The sequence below is a fragment of the Spea bombifrons genome, chromosome 1 (genome assembly GCF_027358695.1).
Source record: "Spea bombifrons isolate aSpeBom1 chromosome 1, aSpeBom1.2.pri, whole genome shotgun sequence".
NCBI lineage: Eukaryota > Metazoa > Chordata > Amphibia > Anura > Pelobatidae > Spea > Spea bombifrons.
The window spans coordinates 74,041,235-74,061,616 of NC_071087.1; the positions used below are offsets into that span (position 1 = coordinate 74,041,235).

The following is a 20,382-nucleotide window of genomic DNA, read 5'->3' on the forward strand; positions in this document are numbered from 1 at the left end:
GTAGATGTCCCCCGCCGGCCCCGCAAGACACCCGGGAGTCTGCTCCGGTAAGTCCGGGGGGGGGCAGAGGTACAACGCATCGTGCAGACGGTCCGCACGATGCGCTTAGACAATTTAAATGTGTTCTGGGTCACTAGAACTAATCACCAATACTCTTTAAATCACAGATAAGTCCTGACTTTTGTAGTAGCATTGACTCATCTCTGTCTCATATATATAATCTAATTCACTGCAACAAAATAAGTAATGTCAGAAATGGCATATATCTGGGGAAATAAGGGTTTTCCAGGTGCCAACACACGTTGGTCTAGGGGTGAATAGTTAAAACACATCTTTTGAAAATGGAGGGTATAATACTGTGATGAAGTTTACATTGGGAATGAACATAGGTATAGTAACAAGAAAGCAACAGAGATGTAATTGGAATGTAACAACGTGTAGGAGGAGACACGCAATTCTTTTATGATTATGTCACACATTTATAAAAAGACTATTTGTTCTACAACAAGTGTTTTTAGATGCTAAAAAATCTTCAACAAAGATTTTCCTACAAATGTTTTTACATGTTTACAACTGTTCGTCAGACTCTTTGTTTTGTTTTGGACTGTTTTTTCCAAATACCATGAAAGTCTATTGCCCAATCTCCATAGGGTTGTTAATGGTGTTCTATAGTATTTGATTTGGTGGTGATTGTGTGTCTTCACTGGTGCTGGTGCCGGCACTTCTGGGGCTTCTATGACGGAGCGCCGGCGTGACATGACCTTCCAGTGCTCAGTCATAGAAAACCCGGCGGAAGTGCCGGGCAGAAGATGAGGATCTCTACATGCATCGCGCAGACATACACCAGCTGTGCTCAAGAGACACCCTGGAGTCTGGAGCACGGGGGACAAGTCTGGGGGTCAGAGTGGCATATAGGGGGTGTAAGGCATTTCTGGGGGGCAGAGTGGCATATAGGGGGTATAAGGCATATCTGGGGGGCAGAGTGGCATATAAGGGAGGCAGAGTGGCATATAAGGGTGAATAAGGAATATCTGGGTCAGAGTGGCAAGCCTAGGGGGCAGGTTGGTAATAAAAACAAAAAATATTAAATATAAAAAACAGGTTACATGTGAATTAATATTTATCAGTAAAACTTTTTACACCTTTTTTTCTAAATTAATATTATTATTGATATTACTATTATTGGTGGTAATTGAGCAAATACAATGTTTCTATGTCTCTATTTGCAAAAATACTCTGGCTTCATGCGCCTTGCTTCTCCTATTGTTTCAATTCCCCCTCAACCACCAGCTAGATTGTAAGCTCACAAGAGCAGAGCCGCCTCCTCCTGTTTTTTTTATTTACTTTACTGACTCGGCGCTACAGAATCTGCTGCGCTATAGAAATACATGTAATTAAATAGCACTACCCCTGCTATAATGCTTTAAGTAACTTAAATTGTGAGTAAACTTTTTAACATAAAACAAGGTTTTATGTTACAGAAAATGCCTTGATAATACAATATTTAAATGCATGCAACTTGTTTTCCCGCTGGTATGAGCCGACTGAAAGATGCTTGCTGTAAATATCGTTTTTATATGCATTCTACTCTTAAGCATTTTGCATGTAAGCTTTTTTTTTTTAAGGCGTTACATTAAAATACTTGGATGTTAAAACTTCACATATTCAGCAGTGGAAAAAATAGCTATAAAATGATTTTCTTTTTAATTAACAGGAAATGGTCATATATGGGCTACAACCTGAAACATCTTATTCAATCACAGTTGCTGCATATACTATGAAAGGTGATGGTGCTCGATGCAAACCAAAGGTTGTGACTACAAAAGGGGCAGGTGAGCTGTTTCTAACGACATATAAACGCAAGCAAAACAACCCGTGTAATTGTTTTGGCGATATTGGTTTTAAATCTTTAATGTGATACAATCTATAAAGACTTATATACGTTTATTTAGTGTACTAAAGTACACAATTTAATATTTGGGTAATAATCACAGATGTGATTTGAGAAGCTTACATACTGACATAAGGATGAATTGTTTATTTTTGTCTGTAGCTTTTCAATGCAGTTTATATATCAAAATGTGTTTTTTTATTAATTTTCAGTTCCTGGGAAACCTAACCTCTCTGTGCATCAGACATCAGAGGGCAGCCTTTTTGTCCAGTGGGAAGTACCTAGTGATTCAGCAGGGCAGATTTTGGGGTATCGTCTACAGTTTGGACGCCAAGATATAGACTTGCTTGCTGTTCTAGAGTTTGAAGCCCACGAAAAACAATACACTGCCACAAATATTCACAAGGGTGCCAAGTACATTTTTAAGTTGGCGGTCAAGGGCCGGGCGGGTTTTGGCGAGGAATCTATAAAGGAGTTCAATGTACCAGAAGATGTTCCTAAAGGTTATCCCCAGATCATTGACATGGGAAATGTCACATCCGGGTCTATACAGTTAAACTGGCTGCCACCAGTTCTGGCTGAACGAAATGGTGTTATCACTAAATACACAATAGCCTACTGGGTTGCTGGCTCTCCAGGAAATCCCCTGGAATTGGACCTGCCATCCTCAGAAAGCTCATTCTTGCTGAGCAGCCTCAAGCCAAACACTGTGTACGAAGTCAAAATATGTGCGCACACCAGTAAAGGTCCTGGGCCGTACAGTCCAACTGTCCAGTACCGCACTTTTCTTCTGGATCAAGGTAGGCCTTATCAGTCATTCATCCTTTGGCTTTTACTGTTGGTGGTGCTTAAGCCAGCAACAGAATCCTACAGCTCAGTTCACCTGACTGTAAATGAAAGGAATGGTACTTTTTTTGAGTTATACTAAAGGTCACTTCAGGTAAGTGCTTTTATACTTTCTTAACGTTTAGTTAAGGCACTTCACATGAGTGTCTGGGTGCTCCAGTGGCATCGCAGGTGGGACAGCCTCCATTTTTCAAGTTTTATTTATTTATTTATTTATTTGGTAAGCAAAAAAAAAAAAAAAAAAACTTTTTGTCTTCTGCTTAGCTTGTAGATTGCTTGTGTTCCTAGTCCAGCTTTGTGGGACTTTGTGAAACAATGTTTCTGCTTTTGGAGTCATGAAGCAGAGTGTGGGCTCTTGGGTTTTAAAATTGATGTTCACAATGTTTGGTGCTTAGTTATACGGTCTTAATGTAAACACATATCTTTACTTTTACCAGTCACACACAACACTGTGCACTATTTATCCTTACAGAATGCTGGGTCCATCTGAAATTTGGTATCATTAACAGCTAATGGTCCTACTTTTCTCTCCCTCTTCCATTGTAAATTTTCTTCGCAGTTTTACCAAAAAATTTCAAGGTCAAAATGGTGACAAAAACATCCGTACTCCTGAGCTGGGAATTCCCAGACAACTACAACCCACTGATGCCTTACAAGGTAAAAAAGGATCAAAGCTTGCCATGATGGCTGTGCGTCATTAGAATTAGCTGGATATTGCATTCAAATCAAGCCATTCCATCAGCTATTACTGTTTTCTCATTTGCACCTTTTAGATGGCTGCAGTAATAAAGTACATTTTTTATTTTACATTACTTCTTGTTTATGCTTCACATTTTGTTGAATGTAGTGCCAAGCTCTGTAATTCAGTTGTCTGTGTGGGTCACTGCTAAAACGTCATAGGAAACTTAAATGAAAACCATTGAACGTAAATGCCATTAACTAAATTTGCATGTCTGCTCCTTTCTGTGTCCCATGTTCAACCCCCCTAAGAACCAGGCTGTTTTTAGTACCCTTTGGGACCAAGGCGGTTTTAACACTTTTGCGGTACTCGTGTTTAGATGTACTTCTCTCTTCACCCACACAAGTTCAACCCGCAAGTGGAGCCAGAGTTCTCAAGAGGGTCTGACGAACTTTCCCAACACGCCGCCATCTTGCGAGTGTTCGGTGTACCTGAATGCCTAGTTATCGCGGCATTTCAGCGACACTCTTTTAAAACAGGCGTCCACTGCCATACAGTGTATGGCAGACATTGACACCCGGGGAGGGGCAGACATGGCCCTTGATGCCGAACTTGGTGTTGCTGAATGCCTCGACATTGAGGCATTACAGCAACACCGTTTACGCTAAGAAGCTTGTTTAATGAAACAACGTACCGGGAGCGTCATTGGTCATTTCCTGACCATTTGTGTCTGACGTGCCTTGGCCGACATTGAGTCTTAAGGGGTTAATATGTAAGAGATGTATGTATCACTGCAGTGGGTCTCTGTTCAATATTGTAATAGCCTAATGCATTGTTATCTGTTCTCTTAGATTCAGTACAATATGCAGTCTCTGGATGTGGATGGAAAGACAACAAAGAAGCTGATCACCAACCTCAGACCCAAAACATATTACAACTTCATTCTTACCAGTCGTGGTAACACTATGGGAGGTCTTCAGCAAACTGTGGCAGCCCGCACTGCCCCCAACATGTTGGGTCAGAAACCAGTGGTGAGCAGAAAACCAGAACCGGATGGTAGTATCCAAGTTCAGCTTCCTGAAGTCGAGACATCTGAAGCAGTGAGGTAAGGTTTTGTTCACGAAAAATACCCTAAAATGTATTTGTTCCAATAGTGCACAGTTTGCCATAGACTATAGTCCAAAAACATATTGTACTTTTATCTACGTTGTAGGAATTATTTCATTGTGGTGGTGCCTCTGAAAAAATCACGTGGACATTTTCTACCCCCGTTGGGTAGCCCTGAAGAGATGGATTTGGAAGAGGTTAGCATAAAAGAAGATGATTGTAATTGTTTCTTTTCTGTTTTTTTTTCTGTGTCGACATGGATTATTTTGCATTCTGTATGTTCCATTATGTAATTTTGTACACACAATAATTATTTCCTTGTTTTAACATTTAGTTGGTCCAGAGTGTTGGGAGATTGCATCGTCGAAGCTTGCGTCATTTGCGGCATATAGACTTTCCCAAGCCATATATTGCTGCTCGTTTTAGAACTCTACCAGGGGCCTTTACTCTAGGTGATCAAAAGATCCATGATGGGTTTGAGAACAAAGCCTTAGAAATTGGTCAGCGATACGTATTTTTCATATTGGCCATGCTTGAAGGATCTGAACCGGTGAGTTGTGTTTTTTTTTCTCATTATTCTGTGCTCTGATCCTGGCATAATACCCTGAAACAACTATTTCAGCTAATGACAAAAAGTAAATGTAACATTTTAGCTGAATTGTTAGTTGTAGACCAAGCTATGATACAGTCAACTACTAATTTTGTTTACTAATTTCTGCGACAGAGGAGTTCTTACGTGGCTAGTCAGTAATTTTTGTTTGCTTTCATTTTTTAATGCAGAGGATGTTTGCAGCAAGCCCATATTCCGATTCTATCCAACTGAATGATCCAGATCCGCAGCCTATAATTGATGGGGAAGAAGGATTAATTTGGGTTATTGGGCCAGTCCTAGCTGTGGTGTTTATAATCTGCATTGTCATTGCCATTCTTCTGTACAAAAAGTAAGTTTCTTTGTGTACTTATTAGCACTTAAATAGATACACAGGATTTTCGTACATTATTATTCAACTTTGCAGTATGAAAAGGTCCGACATATAAAGCATAATGTTGTGACGCAGCACTTGACTGTTCTACATATACAAAAACATTTTTTTGCAATATATCATTTTGTGGACTTGTATCTGTGATCTGTCCCTGTCACATAAAGCACCTGGATCTTTGTGGGCATGGAGAAGTGGGGGGGGGGGTATTTATTTTTTTTAAATGTAACTCACTGTGATTTTCATCTTCCCTTTGCTTGCCCTCCATGGACAGCAAACCAGACAGGTAAGAATTTCTTTCGTCAGTGGAGTAATTGGTATGAGCACTCAATAACTAACTGTAACAATGCACTAAGCACTTTGATCCTGCAAATTATCTCTGTCCTCTCACACTAAATCCCATTTCCCCCCACTGCCTGCATTTATGTTGCAGAAGCTTTCATAGCCAGACACAAAGAAAGATGCTTGGGGACAAATAATGATATTTTTTTACTAGTTTCACTAGTTCTTTCTCTCTCATAAACTAATATTAGGTCCCATTTTATTGCATTGTCTTTTAATGTGCTTCTTTATTGATTGAAGCAAACGGAAGAACTCAGAACCCAGAACCAAATGTCTGCTGAATAATGCAGATATTACCCCACATCACCCAACTGATCCAGTGGAAATGAGGCGTATCAACTTCCAGACTCCAGGTAAAGATACCTTCCCCATCAAAGCTAAAGTTTGAGGCGTTCTGCCTGACAATCAGTAGATTCGGAAATGCAGATTGGTTAAGGTAGCACATCAGTAAATGGCAATTCACATATTCTGTACATTTATCCTATTTGGTGGTACAGTATAATTTTCAATGTTTCGTCTATATCTGTTTGTTCTGTATTGTTTTCTTAATTATGTAAAACATGTTTCACCTCCTATATTTTGCCCATTATAGTTTCTGTATGGTCCATGCAAAACTTTAATGATGCATTATTCCAGGTGCATCAACTTTGAGTTGCCATAAATCTGAGCTTTTTGTTCTTGTGACTGAAATACAAAACATAAAGGCAAGTTATATTTTTATTTCTTTATTTTACTGTTCTTTGCAGATTCTGGTCTCAGCAGTCCCCTCAGTGACCCTGAGTTTGACTTTGAAAGTTAGTTCCTGTCTATTTGGTTCCCGTTGGTTCATTTCCACTTTTTTATATTTTATTTTTCCCAAGGTTTTGTTTGGCCTTTTTGCTTTTTACTTCTGTGATCTTTGGGCTTTTCACATCTCATCTTTTCCCTGCACCATTTCTGTGCTTATATGGGCAGTTTTACAGAGTGAGATCATATTGTTGTGTAGATATAGTTACCATCATGGCATCAAGGTAGTTTTCTGAGGTAGTCTTCACACCATCTACACAGAGTTCTGAAATCAATGTAGTGTACAGGGTACACTTACACACATATTATACATGTACCTTTACATGTGCAGGGCTGACTCTCAGACAGGTACACGTATTGATGTGTGTTCTGTAGCACATGTTGCATTTTACTTTTAATGTTCACTTAAGTGTCAAAATACAGTGCTGCATAATATGATGGCGCGATATAAAATAATAAATATTAATAATATCCAGGAGTTAAAATGTGAAGATATCCAAAAGAAATTCCCTGAGCACTAATGTTTAAAGGTGAAGGCCCATCAGTTTTTACTTTACCACAGTTTCTAGTTTTTTGAGTAATGTTTAAATGTTAGCTATCTGTATGTTCTCTGGCGTGCAGGTTGGGGGAAGATAACACAACTAAACACACTTACTCCTTATCACACTGCCTGTGGTAAACAGTCCAGTGGCTCATTGTTAATCACCCAGTAAGACACTCTTACAGGTGAGCCTATGTAGGAAGGGACTTCATAGCTCTGCCATAAACAAGCATCTCAGGGCAGTGTCTGGGCAGGGAAAGTCACCCAAACTGATGATGACAGCTTCCAAGTCTGCATATATAGGAAGTTTATTGGAACACCATTTGGGTTTATTCACAAGGGACAGTTGTGGTTTCATCTCCTTGACTATCACTATAATACTTCAGTGCATGGCTGGCCCTGAATAATGCATAGTTAAACCCAAATGCCACAGTCTCGTACTGCTAAGTGGGACACAAAGAACATAAATGCAATGCCCTAAATATAAAAACCTAAAACTTAACCTTTAATGTGTTAATTTAAACAAAAAATGGAAATAAATCCCTTAAAAAATCCCTGTGGGAAGCCCTTACTAAAATTTAATATGTAAAAAAATATATTTTTTTAGTGATTTATTTGCCACATTTGTGTTTTTAATATGTTAAAGTTTTGGTTTTGTGCATAGTTAAGATGTCTTCTAAGTATTGTTATGCATTATACAGGACCACCTGAGCTCTTCACGGTTGTTGGCCCTTCATGATGAATAGTGACATGAGCCAAAACCACAACTCCCCTTCAAACTCTCCTGACTACTGAATTGAACTTGCCTTGAATAGACCCCAATGACATAAAACTAGTTTTTTTTGTCAATGCTAACCTATATTAATGTACACAACACTGTATTTTATGCTCAAGATTAAATATTTTTTTCCATGGGATTTCCTCTTTTAAATAAAGGGATCTAGCATGGCGTAGCATTTACAAGCTTTCTGCAACTGTTAATGCAGAAAACTACATACAGCCACTAGTGACTATTTATGTTCTTAGCTGCTGAAGGATCCCAATGGTAAACAGCAGTTGGTACTAGAGTATTAACTGCAAGATACTGTAAAACTGAAAATGCCATGCTTGCTTTGCCATCTCTGTGCCAGGTTTACCAAAGTGACTGATCACGCTGCTAATGCTCGCAAAAATTACCACTGCTTTGTTACATAACACTAACGGGGCTCGAAATTCTCCATGGCAACCATCCCTTTCTGTTTTATACATGTAGGGTATACGTTATCTCCACCTTTTTGTTATTGCTGTGTTCTCAGGATCAGTGATGGTACTAGCACGGAAGACCATTTTTTAAGTTTGCAGGTCCATAGCAATACAATTTTAACTTTTCTCTGGTATAGTGGTTGGCTGAACCATAGCAATAAATGTTTACTTGTCTTTTGCAAAGAAAAACTCCAGAGTCTTTACCCTTAGATAAAGAAATATGTGTTGCAGAGGTATGTGTTTTTTTATGATTTTTTTTACATCTTGCATAACACAGAATTGTCTTTTTATGAAAATGAATGATCAGCAAACCCATTGTGTATTTTGCTGAAAGGAGAATAAAAGTGTCCTTTGAAGTGTTGTAGAGAACTTGATAGGTCCCAAGTAAAGATTTGTATGGATGTGTAATTAGGTGTAGCTTAGTTGTCTTCATCAGTGTATTTGGTTATAGCTACCACTTATCAAAATTATCTACCAATATGAGGTACAAAAGTTAGTGTGCAGTACTCGTTTGACCTACACATCTTGTTCTTTGAACCCACACTGCTGACATTCCTTGAATTGGAAGAGTTGGCAGGATATTTGTGGTTTAACCTTCTTTCTTCACTATCCATTAAGAAGGGCCAATTTCTCTAGAATGCAGTGCTGAGCTGGCATTGTGTAATGCATAATTTAGTGGGTGAGGAGACTCTGAAATCTCACTGATTAACTATACAGGACCATATAAGCTCTTCCTACAGCAGAGGGTCAAGGGGCTTGGCTCATCATAATACATAGTGAAGTGAAGAATCTGAAACACAACTCTCCTATCAGCTCTCCTTTTAGCGAAATGTTTATAAAAGGAATGTTAAACATTGTGGTAAGAGCCACACAAGGAAAGGATTAAGTAGGAATTTGTAGATGCGTTTGAAGGAGTCGTAGATTCAACTCACCGACTTCATTGTGCATTAAGAAAGGCCAAACTTAACGTATAAAAGCAGCTTGGCCAGCCATGTATAATACATAGTTAAATTAGTTAGTCACCTCACTGATAGAACCATGCATTATTCAGGGCCAGCTCAGCTGTTTATACAGGAAAAACCTGGGCTGTTCATTATAAATAGTGAAGCCAGTGAGTTGAAACCACAACTATCCTACACAACCGACTTCAGTGAATAAACTCAAAAGAGAGCAAGAAGCATGAACAGACAAAAAAAACATATGACAGGCACAGAAACACTGGAGCATACCAACACTAAGTTGCACAAAGTAGTTAACAGTTAACAGTTAAAGGCACCAGGATGTCTTGGTTGTAGTTTTACCCCTGCAAAATATTGGTCTTTAATAAGGGTGCTTAATATTTGAATGAAGAGCCATAGCGCTATGACAGAGCAAGAAGATTTGCTTTTACATTTACATCTGATTAAATACTTTAACCTAAAGAGATCAAGCCTCTTTTACATAGTTTTGTTTCCGTTAACTAGTGGTGGGCATCTATATTCAAAGTGGAACAGAATCAAGTTTTGCTTGTTTGTAAAGAAGATGCCCTCCTCAGTCTGTTGAGAGATGGTCAGCTATCTATGTGGATGACCTTGTTAAACCATTATACCTCATTGAGCCACAGGAGACACTGCAATGTTTTGCCATTTGCCTCCTAATACACACATTCATTCCATCAGATCTGTAGGATTTACATCACTGAATGTTTTTGCACTTTTTTGTTATAGTTTGGATTATGTTGTATTTTTTTCTGTTGGAAGGTCCCCTTTTTCTTACCCAGAACAACAAAACTTGCTCTATATTGGGCCATTTCAGGGAAATGCAGCTCTCATTTATCTTCTGACCTTTTAGGATACAATTTCGAGCCCTGACTTCTGACCTGTTCTAACCTCAGTCCTTTCATTGCAGATCTCACATTCAAAGACTCTCATTAAGCCGTTATGGGTTGTTTGATATTTAAATATGAATTGTTTCATTATATTTCTTCATGGCAGGCATGTTAAATCATCCACCGATTCCAATAGCTGACTTATCTGAACACACAGAGCACCTAAAGGCCAATGATAACCTTAAGTTATCCCAAGAGTATGAGGTGAGATGTTCTATGAGCTATACACCAATCCTTCTTAATCCTGTTTATAATTATTGATTCTATACAGTATTACATGTTATAGTATTGTTTCTATATACCTCTAATGTTTAATACATTTTTTGTCCTTCCTTTAAGCTTACACAGTTTTTACTTTATTGGCCAACCAGGTAGAGCAGGTTTTCTAGTTAATCAAGAAGCAAATAATAACATGGCATACAATATTCCTTGGTAGAAAAAAACTATAGGTCAAGGGATTTAGTAGATGTAGATTTAGTACATGTAGAGGGAAAATGGTACACACATTGTGCCAGCAGAATTTGTTAACCCCCCTTTGCTTCATCATAGTCTACCCAATGTTTTATTCATTTTGCTAAATGAGATGTCATCTTGTTTGACTTTTCTGTTTTTTTAGTCCATTGATCCTGGGCAGCAGTTCACTTGGGAGCACTCCAACCTAGAAGTTAACAAGCCTAAAAATCGCTATGCTAATGTGATTGCTTATGACCATTCAAGAGTCATTCTGCTGCCTGTTGAAGGTAATTATTCATCCTCTTCTCGTGATTTTATAAATATTGCTCCATATCTCTTCTATTGTGGTAAGATACAGTTTCATTTGGTACAAAGTACAGTACTTTTAGACATAGGCTTTCTAAGGGTGGGGGAGAAGAATGGCAGAGGACCCCATGACATGAAATTGAAATATCATTTACTAGTCACAGGTGTCCACTTTGGCACAGTCACAAGATCACTTCAGAACTGGGTGAATAACAAGCCAAAATAACTATTTCTGTGAATGTGCAATCTGCTATAACAGTGTGCATATGGACTGTAATATTCATAAAATCCCTACGTAACTCTAAGTCCATCCAGTAGGAAGATGATCTTCATTTACCATTCAAGTAAATGTTTTTTTTTTATTATTATTATTATTTTTTAACCCCTTCTGTTTCAGGAGTTTTTCATACCTCAATACTGGCCATTTTTGTCATATGTCTGTTATGTCTGTCATATTCCTTTTTCTGTCATATTCCCCTTTGCTGTAAATAGTGTACCCATTTAAACTATGTATTGCTTTACACCTGTCACGCCTGGCCGTGAGCCTGGGAACCGGTTGGTTCCTATTAGCAGGAGACAAACACACACAGAAATCCGAGTGAGGTAATAAAAGGATGATCCAAAGGCGAAGTCAGGTCACAAAGCAAGGGGTCGAGACAGGCTGCAAGAATCACTGGTAGGAATCACAGAATAGGGTCTGGTACACTAGTAGTCAAATAGCATATAACGCTTGGGTATAGAGATGAGTCCAGCTGTTACCTGAGCAAAGGTTTCTGGGAGGTCATTCAAATTTGGCGCCAAAATGTCATCATCGGAGGAGATGTGTTGCCATAGCAACGCCTGTAGGCAGGGGGAGGAGACGTGCCTCCATGGCAACCTGTGAACGTGCTCTCCTCCCTGCTGGCCTCCATCGGTGGCATAGGGCGCGCGTTGCCATAGAGACTCTGCTCGCTTCTGTGTCAGCGAGCAGGGGAGGGGAGGAGGCTCTGTGGTGCGTCTGCCCGTCGTTGGAGCCTGGGAGCAGGTGAGTACTAGGTTCACAACAATACTATAGTTACATGATTAGCCAGACATTTAATATGCATAATTTAGTAAAAACTAGAGGAAAAATAGAAAAACAAACTCATATATTTTTGTGCAGGTTATGTGACAGTTAGAAATTATTCTAGCCTTGGTGCCTGAATAATTAAAATGTTATTAAAACACAAGGCACCTGTCTTTATTAAAATTTTGATTATTCAGGCACCAAGGCTAGAACAGGCTCCTGTTTTGCAGTTTTAACGTCAGAAAATAACAACAAAAAAAGATAAAAAGCACGGAAGGTGGAAGCGTGAGAGCAAACTGCCACCTGCAGAATGTCACGCAAAGCCCCACCAAGGCACCAGAGGCCGCAGCACCCCTGACCGAATAGGCACCGTACAAACCATCAATACCCGCGAAAGAAAGCAGTCAGCGGACCCATCTGGCTAAGGTGGGGGAATGAACTGCCCGAAAAGGCCTGACGTAAGAAGTACGAAGTTGTGTAGAAGAAATGGCCTCCGTGCGGGCCAGGTACGTATGAACGCTAACCCAGGGAATTGATCTGGGTCACCGGGCCCACCAAATCTAGGAGCTTGTCTTGTGCGGATCATAGCCCTTGCTCCAAGCCTTTTCTGGGATCCCTCTTATTAAGGGTTAGAAGGGCGACCACATTAGGGTCAAACTCAAGGGTAACTGCCACTTTGTCCGGAAGGCAGGGACAGGGACATTCGGCCCTCAGCTTATTACGGACTTCCTTTGGGAGAGATTTGCGTAGCCATTTATAGAGAAAAGGGCCAATGTGCTTTGGAGGGGTGCTCTCCGTGGCCCTGGGATGGCACATAGTGGTAGGGTCAAACACAGCAGAGCCTGCTGGAGCTAGAACCAAGAAGTCTGCAGAAGTTGAAGCCAAGTGGGGTGTGACAGACAACTCTGTATGCTGAGTATTGGCTTGGTGGGGCTAATCCACCAGATACTCATGAATGAAGCGTGAATCTGCAGTCCTGGCCACTGGCTCATCATCCAGTATAGCCATTGGGAGTGTTCAGAAGTGGCAGACGTTTTAGGATGACCGAAGCACTATTGGCCTTCCAAGGGCATTTGAAACTGGAGGCTTCTTCATCTGACTTGTCCAAATGAGTCCCTTAAGGGACAATGGTCGGCTCTATAGGCGCTGGGGTCTGAACCTGGACAGACTGTGGTATATTGACTGCTATTTTTGAAAGCAATGTTTCCACGGAGCTGGAAAATTTAGATTCCAGCCATGCCATGAAGCCATCTCGAGGGGTTGCTGTCCTGAGACATGTTATACGCCAAGAGGAACTGTAGGTTGAAAAAAGGGAACACCTTAATGCCGCAAAACAGGCAAGGGAGTTTAACAGGAGCTCACCCTGGGACAATTCACTCTCAGCAGGGGCTCACACTATAGCTAGAGTACTGGAGGCCAAATAGCAGCCTTGGAGTCTGCTGTAACTCACAACAGGGGCAACTAAGCTGGCGGCAAACTCAATGCTGACTCCTGGCTGAGAGAGTCAGAAAGGGCAGTGGTACCTGGAGTCCTCCCTAATGCCTTTCTTATAGCAGACTCTGTATCTTTTTGGGGCCTTTTTGACACCAGTAGATTGCATTGTGCAGGGAAAATGCCTACCAGTAAGACGCAGGACATTTTCATCTTGAGTGGACTCCTTGAAAAGTATTTCTTTGTCAAAAGGATATAAGAACCTAAATAACTCTGGGGTGCTATAGTAGTTATCTACCCAGAGGCGTGATGGCCTTTATTTAGATAGGTCAAGAAGAGGTCCCACGCTATCTTGCTACTTGTGCTTAGTGACTCTGGGCAGCCAGAGGATCTCGAAGACCGTCTTTCCCCTAGATTCATAGAACTTTACCCCATACCTAGACCGCTTTATGGACATATACTGTCTGAACTGCAGTCTACATTTGAAAAGTGGAAAGGGACTCATTGATGCAGACATTCTGCATGGGGGTTGTACATTTGAGAAAATGTATTGCAAACATTTTTATTATGGGACTTATTTATTTAATTTATATAAATGGTCAAAATGTGGGTCACCTCTAGGGGGCATTGCGCAGTATCATTAAAATGAAGGAATATCGAGCAGGCTGCAATACCTGAACGAAAAAAAGTAATTTGTGTGACCGTTAACCCAAATGAATGCTGTGAATTTCTCAACTCATTTCTCAGCTCAATACCTGAACCTGCTCATAACATGGGGAAAATGGAATAAACCAAAATAGGGTCTGTACTCTAATAGGAGAAAATTGTGGGATTAAGTTCAAAAGCCATTTTTTTGTTTTGTTTTTCTATATAAAATGAGTCAGTGGGGTACCAGGCTTGATGTCGACCCTTGGTCAGCTGCAATGCTCTCTCTCTTAAACATAGCAGAGTGGTGCGGCATCAAGCAATCTCTGTGACTGTAGTTGATGGCAATCACATAACTCTGCCATCAACTACTTGGTCCTCCTGGGACTGCCTCGGTTGCAAGGCAGTCTCCTGAGACCAGAAACAACTTGCTGCACCATACATCGGAGCACACCCCTGTATTTTTCATTGGACGTGCCGGTACCTCCAAAAGATAATCTTGCCACATCTTTTGTGGACATACCGGTACATCCATGGGGTAAGGAACAAGTTAAGTCAATGGAGAATGCAGTGCATCTTGTGAACACTGGGAGCCTCTTATATGTAAAAGGTAACTCATAGGTAAATAACAGGTTATTGACTCGGCAGGTTCCTTGCTTTTCAGATCTCCAAGTGTATGCAAGTTGTTCTGTCAGTGTTTTGACAAAGTGTTATATTAAATATAAAAAAAATCTAGGCCTGCCTTGTCTAGATCTTGCAATGTGTTTCAAAGGCAGAACAGACTATGTTCTTGCGCCCATGAGTTTTCTTCACGGATCGCAGTCACAGCTGTTCATTTTTAATCATGAATCCACACAGATGGGTTAGCTTGACAGCTCAGCTTTGAGTTTGGTAACTTAATGCCTGTTTAACCAAATTAAATTCTCTCTTGAGATTTGTAAGGAACAGAACACTTACTAAGGTGGAATTCCATATTCTTCATTCTTTTACAATACATTCTCAAAGACAGTTTACCTTTTAGTTTTAATATTTTAATTCAATCTATGAAGGCAAGAGTTTAATATCAGACTTTTGTATTATTAAAAGTACACATTAACCTTGGGGCAAACAGTGGTATATGCTGGCCTGGGACTAGTGCAGCAGGTGTGAGGATGATAGTCCTGCTGCTGCAAAACCACAGATTGTACTATTGCATGATCAGGATTCCTGGTGTGGCCATATTTAATGAGCCAGGTAGACAAATCAGAGATGCCATTGTAACTGTCCTATATGCACTATGTAGGTCTGCGCCTAACCTTCACAATCTATAGAGTGTCAACGCTGCCATTCTTCTGAGATGGAGTTCCAGCATATGACATATCCTTGTGCTTAATAGATTGTTTGTGGCAGCAGCCAGTGTTGCCAAATGCTTTTCTCTGTTTATGACATTTTTTAACATCTCACAGGAATTATTGGTAGTGATTACATCAATGCCAATTATATTGATGGCTACCGAAAACAGAATGCATATATAGCAACGCAAGGAGCACTGCCTGAAAGTTTTGGAGATTTTTGGCGCATGGTGTGGGAGCAGCGTTCAGCCACTGTTGTCATGATGACAAAACTAGAAGAGAAGTCTCGAGTAAGTTTGCTGTCAAGTCTAAATATTTTATCTATTTTGGGAGGCATTGGGAATAGTGCCATACCCAAATTAAAATCGCCATTAGTGTGTGTCATTCAGATCATATTATAGCTCACACAACTTTCAGGACCCAATTGTATTACCTGTATTTATTAAGCTTTTGTAGAATGTGTATCACCATAATCGTGTGGATATATTGTGTCAATGTTTTAGCTTCAATTAAACAACATTTAATAGCATCTAGTGGTCTGTTAAGACAACTTGTGTACTTGCACATTGTGCGATAGCATGTGTGCAAACATTGGGAAGATAAACCTAGCTGCACCTTGAAGAATTGCATTCAAAAAAGGTTTGAGAACAGCTCAACAGACAATGGACTGCTGCTTAATAGCTGATCGGAGGTAGTGGTTGAAATTCCCAAAACGCTTTTGTATGTTATTTTAAGTTGAGTTCAAACCTCCGTACTCACTTATGCCTTGAGGGAGAAGAACTGCACCTCCCTGACTAGGTCCATTAAGTCAGAAATGTATGTCTGGGGTTGTTAATGCCCTGTGCAGAGGAAATTTGCATCACGTTTTGGTCCTGCACTACCCTCATGAGCAGGAAGACTCGAAGCAGGACTGTCGATTTAAGATTTTTCCTCTATAATGGCACAAATGAGCTAAAACTTGATACTCTCCAAAAGTAGAGTGTGGTAAACAAGGGTCTAGTGATGTATGTTATCCTGTAATAAATTTTTTGCATTTCAGATAAAATGTGACCAGTACTGGCCCAGCCGGGGAGCGGAAACATACGGAATGATTCAAGTTACGCTTCTGGACACAATTGAATTGGCAACTTTCTGTGTGCGGACCTTTTCTCTCCACAAGGTCAAGATTTGTTTTTCTCCTATTAACTCCTTTGGGACAGAGGGTTTTCCATAACCTGAGGGGCAGAGTTTATTTTTTGTCATGGTTAGTAATTTGGTTAACCATGATTTCTTTTTTCCATATTTGAAAAACCTGCACAAATCATACATTGTTTTGTTCAGGAGAAGTATGGCCTCCTTTTAACCCCTTAAGGACAATAGGGGTTCTTACGTGTAGTATATTGTGGGACAATGGCTCTTTTAACATTTTTCAGTGTTGCTGTTCAGCTGTGATTTTCTTCTTTCTCATGTCATGCTCCCACACATATTATATATTGGTTTTTTTCAGGACAAACAGGGCTTTCTTTAGATACCATTAATTTTATCATATCATCTAATTTACTATGACAAAATGATAAAATATGGCTATTTTTTGTTAAAAAAAATTACTTTTTCTAACTTTTTCAGGTATCTTTGAAGTCGGCCAATGCAATTTACCCCTTTAAATCATATATTTTTAAAAACTAGACACCCCAAGGTATTTGAAATGCTGGTATTTTAACCCTTTCCATGCACTAATTTTACCACCAGCCTTTGTGAAACTTTATGGTAGTACATTTTTTTTGTATTTTTTTCACACACGTTGTACTTCAGGTATACATTTACCGCTCCTGGTATATGTCAGTGTCAAACAACACCCCAATATCTGTTCAGTAACATCTCCTGATACCCCACTTGCATGAGTTTGTAGGGTTATTTGGGAGGTAAAAGGCCGCCTTTGTGAGATGTGTATTTTTATGCCATTTAGACATCTGATCCTACTGCCCCCATGTCCCTTATTTGGGACATCTTTGAACCCGGCCAATTCAATTTACCCCATCAACTCATGCATTTATTAATACGAGACACCCTATGGGCATTTGCAATGCCAATATTTTAACTCTTTCCATGCTGGAATTTTTGTAAAGATAAAGAATTTTAGGACTTGCTTAAAAACTTTTTTTTTTTTGGTGACAGTAGGGATTTTTACATGTTACCATATTTAACATTTTTTAACAATAATTTATTTACAGGATGGCACTTGTGGTTGCTCTTGGAGCAATCACAAGGCTATCGGGGTAGGGAGGGTCTCAGATCTATTGTTAATGCCATCCTGTGAATGACCGCAACATCATTTACAGGATGGCACTTGTGGTTGCTCTTCGGAGCAATCACAAGGCTATCGGGGTAGGGAGTAGTGTTACAGACATGCCTCGATATCGAGGCATGTCAGCAACACAGTTTATGCTTAGGAGGCGATTCCGATCGCTTCCTAAGCTGTTTTAGCCAGGCGCCGCCGCGATCTTTGATGATAGGTGCGGCGGCGGCCGTTTTTCTTCCGGGGAGGGCTTTCGTCCCCAGATCCACGGTCAGCCTCACTTGTGAGGCTTCCGTGGATGCTACAAAGCCGCCGATCGCAGCGAAAACGCTGCGATCGCGGCGATGCAGCTATTTAACGGCAGCCCGTACATTATTATTAGTGATAATAATAGTCATTCCTTGCTAACATATATATTGTTGGACCATATTGCCCTGTACTAATTTTTTTTGTAATACTACTCGCTTAAGAACTCTACAGTCAGTCGACATTAAGCCAGCAATGCTGACTTCTGCCGACAGGGAAGAGTCCAGGGTGTCAGTAGTCAGCCTGATATCCTGTGTAGCGGTAGGAAGATGGTACGTCCTAATGGGGGTCTTGGCACAGCTCCAAAGGGGTGTGAATGGGTTAATCAGACTTGTTGATGTGATTCAGTTACTTGAAATATTGTTTTCTGTCAATTTAGAATGGTTCCAGTGAGAAGAGAGAGGTTCGTCAGTTTCAGTTCACTGCTTGGCCTGATCATGGGGTTCCTGAGTACCCAACCCCATTCCTTGCATTCCTCCGGAGAGTAAAAACCTGCAATCCACCCGATGCAGGGCCAATTATTGTACATTGCAGGTACATATATCTAAACATGGGAGCCAAAATCACTTTCTCCTTTAAGCTATTTCCAAGACATTTTTAAGATTGCAAACTCGTAATCAATACATTACCTCTAACATAGTAAAGACATGTGTGGTATATCTGTGTTTCTCTGTCTTTCTTGGGCAACAGGACACTAATGTTTCGAGTCACATTCTGTTGAAAAATGATGCAGAACTTTGATGCTTTGTGGCTTAACAATAGCACTGGGTTTTTAAGGCAGTTTTACAACTTTCTGTGAATGTTTTAGAATGCTCACAGTGTTCCCATTTCTCTTCATTCAAGTGCTGGAGTTGGGCGCACGGGCTGCTTTATAGTAATTGATGCCATGCTAGAAAGGATCAAGCACGAGAAGACGGTGGATATTTATGGCCATGTGACACTTATGAGATCACAACGAAATTACATGGTGCAAACAGAGGACCAATACAGCTTTATCCATGATGCCTTGTTGGAGGCTGTAGCCTGTGGGAACACAGAAGTCCCAGCCCGGAACTTGTACACATATATTCAGAAGCTAGCTCAAATCGAAGTGGGGGAACATGTCACTGGCATGGAGCTGGAATTCAAGGTGAGAGCCACAAAGAATTACTATATTTTTTATAATTATTATTATAAACAAGCAGCAATGTGCAGTTGCAAGAAAAGGTGACTGAAGCCTTTGGCAATTACCATCATTTATGTATCAATGTATCATAATATACCATATGATCTTCATGTAAGTTACTATAATGAACAAACAATCTGTTTTTACTGATAACACAAATTATTGTATTGTTCTTGTCCATATCGAATACATAAAATTTACAATGTAGGTTGGAAAAATCTGTTAACCCCTAGGCTTATCACTGCGAACAAAAGCTAATTGGAATCAGTTCCAAGTTGGCAAACTTGGAGTCCGATCAATGAAACTGGACTGGAGGTGTGTTTCAGAGATACTTTGACATAAAAAACACTCAATCCTCTTGTGTTTGCTATTCCCAAGAAGCATCTGCTAATGTGAACTATCTCACCATCGCACCAAAAAGAAATTGTTAATTTGCATAAAATTGGAAAGGGTTACAAAGTAATCTCAAAGAGAGGTTACATATTCATCAGTCCACCCTTAGACAAATTGTTTAAAATGGAGACAGTTTAGTACAAAGAACCCTAAAGTAAAAGATAAAAGCTTGAAGGAATCATTGGATCTGGGTAACATCTCTGTTCATGAGTCTACCATACGCTAAAGATTGAACAGGCATGGAGTCAATGGCAGGATACCACGGAAGAAGCTGCTGATCACCAAAAAAAAACCCCAAAAAACATTGGAGCGTGCCTAAAATTTGCCAAAGAGCAGCATGACACTACACAATGCCACTAGAATATATTTTGTGGACTGCTGAAACTAAGGTTGAATTGTTTGTGAAGAACACGCAGCACTACATTTGGTGTAAAAAAAAGGCACCGCATACCTAGAGTGGAGAAAGGATCATGATTTGATTAGATTTTTTTACATATACCCTATTTGCTCGATTATAAGACAAGGTTTTTTCAGAGCAAATGCTCTGAAAAATACCCCTCGTTTTATAATCTGGGTCGTTTTATAATCAGACCTCAAATAGGACTGACTATGAGAATAAGATCCAGATCCCCACAGAGCTGCAGACAACCTGGATCCTCCTGTCTTATGCTTCTGACTCCTTGGTGTGTAGTCGGGGCAGTGGGTAGAACTCAACGCGATTTGCAGACGTCCGTCCGCACCTTTCCGGTAC

At 40.1% G+C, this 20,382-nt stretch overlaps 1 protein-coding gene across 11 annotated transcripts in view; it reads left to right on the plus strand.

The window, feature by feature from the left end:
• The window catches only part of PTPRS (protein tyrosine phosphatase receptor type S), a 103,696-nt gene that overhangs the window by 76,067 nt on the left and 7,247 nt on the right, over nt 1–20,382 (plus strand). For 4 of the 11 annotated variants that reach the window (XM_053463650.1, XM_053463657.1, XM_053463654.1 and 1 more), the window contains 15 exons: nt 1,715–1,832; nt 2,104–2,691; nt 3,297–3,394; nt 4,268–4,521; nt 4,630–4,720; nt 4,858–5,073; nt 5,304–5,464; nt 6,086–6,198; nt 6,592–6,639; nt 10,388–10,485; nt 10,898–11,021; nt 15,607–15,782; nt 16,532–16,651; nt 18,453–18,607; nt 18,917–19,202. In XM_053463650.1, the coding sequence (XP_053319625.1) occupies nt 1,715–1,832; nt 2,104–2,691; nt 3,297–3,394; nt 4,268–4,521; nt 4,630–4,720; nt 4,858–5,073; nt 5,304–5,464; nt 6,086–6,198; nt 6,592–6,639; nt 10,388–10,485; nt 10,898–11,021; nt 15,607–15,782; nt 16,532–16,651; nt 18,453–18,607; nt 18,917–19,202 (2,646 nt within the window). The remainder of the gene's footprint in view (nt 1–1,714; nt 1,833–2,103; nt 2,692–3,296; nt 3,395–4,267; nt 4,522–4,629; nt 4,721–4,857; nt 5,074–5,303; nt 5,465–6,085; nt 6,199–6,591; nt 6,640–10,387; nt 10,486–10,897; nt 11,022–15,606; nt 15,783–16,531; nt 16,652–18,452; nt 18,608–18,916; nt 19,203–20,382) is intronic. The other 7 variants (XM_053463668.1, XM_053463697.1, XM_053463674.1 and 4 more) reach the window with 3 other exon arrangements.